This window comes from Elephantulus edwardii, unplaced genomic scaffold, assembly GCF_000299155.1.
Source record: "Elephantulus edwardii isolate Elephantulus edwardi_28Jun2011 unplaced genomic scaffold, EleEdw1.0 scaffold00044, whole genome shotgun sequence".
Taxonomy (NCBI): domain Eukaryota; kingdom Metazoa; phylum Chordata; class Mammalia; order Macroscelidea; family Macroscelididae; genus Elephantulus; species Elephantulus edwardii.
Genome location: NW_006399794.1, coordinates 10634330 through 10641804, shown reverse-complemented (window position 1 = coordinate 10641804; position 7475 = coordinate 10634330). Strand labels below are relative to the sequence as shown.

General features: G+C 38.5%; 1 protein-coding gene across 1 annotated transcript; it reads left to right on the top strand.

Annotated features, from left to right (window-relative positions):
* Positions 1-978: 978 nt before the first annotated feature.
* LOC102850134 (olfactory receptor 51L1-like) lies at positions 979-1932 on the top strand. Its single transcript, XM_006885496.1, has one exon. The coding sequence runs from the start codon at positions 979-981 to the stop codon at positions 1930-1932; it is 954 nt and encodes a 317-aa protein (XP_006885558.1).
* Positions 1933-7475: the final 5543 nt, after the last annotated feature.

The following is a 7475-nucleotide window of genomic DNA, read 5'->3' as shown; positions in this document are numbered from 1 at the left end:
TTCTAGTATAGATATTGCAAAAGAGACATATCAATAAATACATCTCCAAAGACGTATTGCGATGGGAAAGTACTGTTAGGGACCTCTCGAAAGTACTGAAGAGCAATGGTGTCACTCTGGAGACTAAGGTGCATCTGGTACAGGCCATGGTCTTTGCTATCACTTGTTAGGCATCAGAGAGTTGGACAATAACTAGGAAGGATAGAAGGAGAATTGATGCCTTTGAGCTGTGGTGCTGGAGAAGAGTATTGAAAGTACCATGGACTGCTAAGAAAACAGATTCATCCTGGAGAGGGTTAAACCAGGCTGCTTCTTGGAGGCAAGGATCCTGAGGCTTCATCTGACATACCTTGGACACGTTGTAAGGAGGGACTGGTCCTTGGAGGGGGACTTTATGCTTGGGAGGGCGGAGGGACGGCACAGGAGGAGAAGACCCTCTATGAGGTGGACTGATTTAGTAACTGGGGTAACTGGGGTGCAATTGGCACAGGACAGGGCAGAGTTTAGGGCTGCTGTACATAGATAGGGTCGCTATGAGTTGCAAACGACTCGATGGCACATAACAACAACAACAACATACTAGAAACATTATTTTAATAAGTTTACCTGATTTACAAATTGTATCAGGTCTCCAAATGGGATATATGAAGAGATAGAATTTTGAAAAAAACATAATAAAACATATGTACATATGTACACCCACACACAACAGGGTCTTACAATCATAAGAAAGATTCAATAGAGGGTAGATTGCATGAGGAATTTTCCTACCAACTTCGGAATAAGAAGAGAAGTGAACAAGGAAAGAGCTGGGGCGACTTGTGATAATAGTGGTTAACTGAGGGGTCACTGAGTACAGAGAAAACAGATCAGCCAACAGAGGGGGAATATTCAGTGATAGTGGGAGGCCATATGCTTGCTAAGTATTAACTTTCAAATATGCTGCTACCTTTCCCAGAGTGAACAGGCTCCTTAAGAATGAGAATGTCTACCCTTCCAAGTGCCAACTTGAGCTTCTCTACGTTCATGCTGACAGGTTTTCCAGGACTGGAGTGGGCTCACCACTGGATTTCACTGCCCATCTTTATAGGGTACCTTGTGGCTCTCCTTGGTAATGCCACTATCTTGCATCTGGTGCGAACTGATCCTTCCCTTCACCAGCCCATGTACTATTTCCTGGCCATCCTGGCCGTAACAGACTTGGGCCTGTGCATGTCCACACTGCCCTCAGTGCTAGGTGTTCTGTGGTTTGATGCTCGGACAGTAGGCCTGGTACCCTGTGTTCTGCAACAGCACTTCCTTCATTCATTCTTTTTCATGGAGTCAGCTGTGCTCTTTGCTATGGCTCTGGATCGCCTCGTAGCTATCCGTTTCCCACTGCGCTATGCATCAGTGCTTACAGGCTCTCGTGTGGCCTTGGCTGGGCTTGTACTGGGCTTGCGAAGTGCCGCAATCACAGCTGCACCCTCATTACACTTATTAAAATTTAACTACTGTCACCCAGGACCACTCTCCCACGCCTACTGTCTCCACCAGGACATGATCCGCCTGGCCTGCTCTGACACTCGCTTCAACAGGCTTTATGGGCTGTGCATCATTATGCTGGCCATGGGTTCCGATGTGCTCTTCATCCTGCTCTCCTACACAATCATCCTCCACACTGTGCTGGCCATTGCCTCCGCTGGGGAGCGACTCAAGGCCCTCAACACTTGTGTCTCCCACATCCTGGCGGTGCTCTGTTTCTATGTGCCAGTGCTAGGTCTATCCGTTGTGCACAGATTTGGGCGCCATACCTCGCCACTGGTACACATCCTCATGGGCACAGTTTCTGTGCTCTTCCCACCGCTCATGAATCCAGTCATCTACAGCATCAAGACCCAGCAGATTCGCCGGGCCATCCTCAAAGTGATTTCACTAGGGAAGATACAATGAGATATGAGGGATGGGCCACTGCAGTGGAAAAGGAGGGAAACGTTAAAACTCCATTCTAGAGTTTTCTTACTTCAAAACCATTTCTGCTCACCTATTTTAATTTGGTTAATTGACTGGACATGATGAATTGATTCTAATTTCAAAAATAAATAGTCAGTAATTACTACTATTTATGCATGTAATTACACTCATCATTTCATTGTAATGATTCCTTTTTTCATATATTTTCTTTTATACATATATTTTAAAAAATAAAGAAATTTTAAAATATTTTTCCTCTGTTAATTTCTTGGATTTTAATTCTAAAATCAAAGTCATGGAAAGGTGGATTGTTGCTTTTTATTATTGAATTAACTGATGAATTTGTCATTCTTCTTCACAATATAATAGTTCTTTCATTTCATTCAGGAAGATTTTATGCTAGAATCAATGGGGCTTTCCAACTCAGTTTTCTTTTTCCACAATTACCTTAATGAAAGATTCCTAAAATCCTGATATTTTTCTTAATTTTTTTTACTTGACAGATGTAATAAAGTAATATTTAAGTTTTGATCTCCACTTTTATTCATCTTGTTCTTCATGATTACTATTTACCTTCAGCAAATAATTGCTGCAACTCCAATATACTGATCTAAGAAACATGTCAATGAAATAAAGAAAAAAGTAAAATAAACAGTGTAATGAAAAAAATATTTTACTGGAATGTATATAAGAATGTTTACATGCTTCCTATTGCCAAAGGGCTCCTTTAGAGTAGTAAGAAAAGATCTTCACCCTGAAATCTACAGCATCCCTTTTCACAAAGTAGCTAAGAGAATACACCGTCCCCTTTTCCTCAGGGAGGAGTGATAGGGAATGGCAAAGGATACACTGACAAAGGAGATTAATCAGAACTGGTTTTGACAAGCACTGTGGCAATGGGACAGTTAAGACAGACTTTCAAGGGGAAAAAAAAGAACAAACTGGGAGGGGGGGCATAGAGAAAATAGTGCAACAATGAATGAATGGAAATCCAAAATCTCTGTAAATGTTCATTAAAATTAATAAAATTGAAAAAAAATTTTTAAAAAACCTGAAAATTTTTTAAAAAAGAACATCACTTCCTTAGATTTTGCCTTCAACCTTGAATAAAGCCTAAAACCAGAATAAAAAAAAAAGAATGTTTATATGCAAATAATGAATATTAACCATAGAGAAGGACTGAGGAAAGAGAAAGACTGCAGAAGCAAGATCTGCCAAAGTCACATAAACAGACGGTAATAAAAAAAAAGGCATCCTTTCTTCTAGAAGAGGCAAATTCAAAGAATTTCTTATTTAGTAGCCTTTATTTTTCGGGAAATTAGACTATAAAATATTATATTGTGTTTTATAAGAAAATGTTGAATTGGTTTTTTGAGACTACAAAACTTTACTAGTGATACTTTTGTAGGTTATTTTATACATACATTGAACTTTTAATTCTTTAAAGAAAAAAAAGAACACTTTTGTCTCATACTTTACACTGAATAAATTATTTTTTCACACTGGACCACATTTGTTTGATTACTTTCTATCCATATATTTCAGATAGTAAAGAAAACAATGCTGAGTATTGCAAATAAAAGAAATAGAACAAAATATCAATTAGATTTTGCTGAGTTATGTAGTGGTAACAAACAAACTCAATATATCAATGTTTTGAAACAAATTATTTTGTTGCTCACTGAACTAAGCTGTTGGCCCTGACTTCTTCATTGAACTTGTCTTCATTCTGATGTAAAAAATGAGGATATATGTGTTCTGCCTTTATGTTGGAAGATGGAAAAGAACAACACCAACTCCATAGTACCTTTACTAGTTTCTGATCACTTGTCACTTTTCTTCACACATCATTAGCCTAAACAAGTGACAAGCTAAGGTTCTGCCAGTAGGGTAAGTACAAACCTACGTATAATAAGTGATGGGCTAGTCTATTTTAGATAACACATAAATGGAAGCAAATTCGAATCTACAGGGAGACAAACCATGTAGTTCATATTTAGACAACTTGACAAGCATCAGTAGTGAAAGTCTGGAAACAAATAACCTGAACATGTTAGAATACGCTTTCTATGTTTTCCAGTGTTCTGCAAAAATACACATGTAAAGCAACAGGAAAGTACTACTCATACAAACAAACAGATACCACTCCAATTTAGTGGATTCTAATTCAAAGGATCCTATAAAAAAAAAAAAGTATATAAAACTGCCCTGTAAGGTTTCCAAGGCTTTAAAACTTCACAGAAGCACAATGCCTCAATTTCTCCCACAGAATAGCCAGTGGGTTCAAATTATTAATCACCTAATCAGCCAACAGTGTCTGGACAGTGTCACCAGAGCTCTTTTCTGTTGCTCATACTGAAGAAATAAATAAACAAAATGGAAAGAAAGAAAAAGAACTATAACTGGGGTTCAAAATAAGTCCCAAATAGGTTGACTATTTAGAATTTGTGATTCCAAAGCATATTAAATGCGATAGCAAAAACTTAAAATATTTCATTGTGATTTTTATTCTCTTTGCAAGAATTGTTATTGTAGGTGCCTTCGAGTTCACTACTACTCATAGTGAGCCAGTGAACAATACATCTGAACCTTGCTCGATCCCATGTCATCCTCATTAATTCTGATGTAAGTGAGCCCATTGTTGCAATCTCTGTGACAATCCATCTTGTTGAGGGTCTTCCTGTATTTCTCTGTCCTTTCAACTTTTCAAGAATGATCTTCTTTTCCAAAGATTGGCTTCTTCTAACAACATATCCAAAATATGTAAGATAAAACTTCCCTATCCTTGTGTCAAAGGAGCACCTTGGTTGCACGAATATGTTAGTATCATTTTGAGTTTATTTGTCTTGTGTTAAACTATGACTCCTTAACCGTAAAATAAGGACAGAGTATCCTTGATAAGGGTAGAGTGAAAGCTGAAGAAGAAAATACCCAAGAAACACAAAACATTTTAATGGTAGTTGCCAAATAGTTCTAAGAGCTGTCATTATTTACATAAGTGAGTATTATAAAAAGTATGGAGATAAAACAATGGCTTCCTCCAACCAGAACCCTGAAATGTGACAACTAGAAAGCCAAAGAGGGAAATTAAGTATAGTAAAATAGCTTGCTATTGTGAAATATGCTTGCTATTGTAAAATATGCTTGCCACCTCTTCTAACCTAATCTTTCACCCTGACATAGTTATCTTTTCTTGAATCCTCTTTACAAAACAAAACGTCTGGTTCTTCATTTGAAAAAGTGTTCTATTTCAATAAAGGAAGGTGACAGATTCATGATGGAAGGTGGTAGGTTGTAGTGGCAATATAATAGCTGTTTCACACAGAGAAGCTTTTATTATACAGTGATAATTTAATCCTGGTTATATTTCCGTAAGAATAGAAAAAAAATCTTCTCAGGATGCAAGAAAAGGTGATTGTGTCGGAGAAACAGGAAATCTTTTCTATAAATAGTTTATTGGCAACCCTGAATACTGTGCATGTAACCATTATTCTTTAAATTTTACCAAGATTTAAAAAAAAAATAACAACAGTGATCACTCTCTCCATGTTTGGGAAATACGAATCCTAAGCAGCACAGAATATGTAAAAGAAGTTGAAGTATGGTGTCATCGTCACTTAAATGAATCCAGAGTGATCAGGCATCAGGAGGTAACAGACATTATCTCTATCAATAAGTCTAAGTCAACAAACACAGATACTCAGAAGCCTTTAAGAGGACAATGTGACCAAGATCATCACTATCCACTGAGTATCTTATATGTCTAAGCTTCTATTGATTTGATGAGAACTCAGTCGGATTTCAACCACTAAACGTCAAGAATTCACGTTAGCCACTCTGACTAAGCAGGCCTGTCTGATGCAGATATCGGATGTTACCTTAGGGGAGGCCAAGCAAGATGGCCATTTATGGAGAATGCCTTTAGGACTTTATCTCAGAATGACAGTGGAAAAGTCACTAGCACAGGTAGTCTCTAATCAGAATCAAAACCAACGATACTTCCCAGGAGAAGAGCCAGAGGAAGAGAGTGCTGGGGAATAATTTTAAAGGAATTGCAGGAATAATTTCAATAGGTGTTAGATTCTCTTTGTTATTAAGAAGTGCATTCAACTAACATTTGGAATGTCAATATTTTGTGGATTTTTAAAGGCTTTCCAATTAAGTTTTGTCTCTCTATTCTCTCTCCTGCACAAAACAGTCTGGATAAACAAAAAGGCATACATCATGTAGTCAGGGAGGAAGAGGATATGTTCTTGAGTCCACGAACTGAAGAAAGAAGTTTCAGCACTGAATTAACACTGTAAACTCAGAGAAACGTTGGCCTTACTCAAAGCTCCCTAATATGGCAGAGAAGACTGTCACATAGGGTGCCTCAAGCAGTAAGTCTTTATAGAAGTAGACTGATTCATCTTTCTCCAGCAGAGTTTTTAGTGAGGTCAAACTACCAACCTTTCAATTAGCTGCTGAAAATTTTGACCATTTTACTTCAAGGCCCATTTTATTTTGTGTTGTGTACCGTGAGTCAGAATTTACCCATACCTGACCCTCCAGTGGGTTTGCAGAGGCAATTAATTGTATGGGAGGAGATTACCCATCCTTCTCCTGCAGAGCAGCTGGTGGCCTTGAACCACATGCCACTGGAATAGCTGTATGCCTTTGGTATTGTAGTGCAGCTTCTTGCATTAGGCCACCAGAACTCCCTTCAAGACCTGTAAGACACAGAAATTTCTCTCCTAGTAGGGAGCACTTGTAGTCTAGTGGTAAGAAGCTTAAGTGAAATCCCAAAGACACACAGTTTGAAACCACCAGCTCCATCAGCTGCTCTACAGGAGAAGGATGGGCAATCTCCTCCAATGTCTTTGAAAACCCACCAAAGAGTTAGCTATGGGTTGGTTGGTTACAATTCTATGGTACACAACAATAGGACTTAGGATAAAATGAGTGATGATAAGTATCAAGTTTTAGAAGGAACTATAAAGAAATACATAATAGTATACAGCTTCATTTGTACACAGGGAACTGTATTATATGTATATATGTACTGTTAGTTGTTGTCATGTTGTTAGTTGTTGTCATAGGGTTGACTATGGCTCATAGCGACCCTATGAATCTTACCCTATCTTGTGCCAACCTCACTGTCTGACACACCTGACCTCATTGCCACAGTCACAGTGCCAATCCATTTTATCCAAGGTCTTCCTCTCCTTCAATGACCCTCCACTCTTCCAAGCATGATGTCCTTCTCCAAGAACTGATTCCGCCTGGTATTATGTCCAAAGTATGTGATATAGAGCTTCAGAATCCTTGCCTTCAAGGGGCAGCCACAGTATGTTCAATACTCTTCTCCAGGACCACAACTCAAAGGCATTGATTATTCTTCTATTCCCTATTCTTTGTCCTTCTTTCAGATGCATAGCAAGCAATTGAGAAGACCCTGGCCTGGATCAGGTGCACCTTAATCTCAAGACTAGCATTGTTGCTCTTTAGCACTCTGAAGAGGTCCTTGACAGCAGATTTTTCCC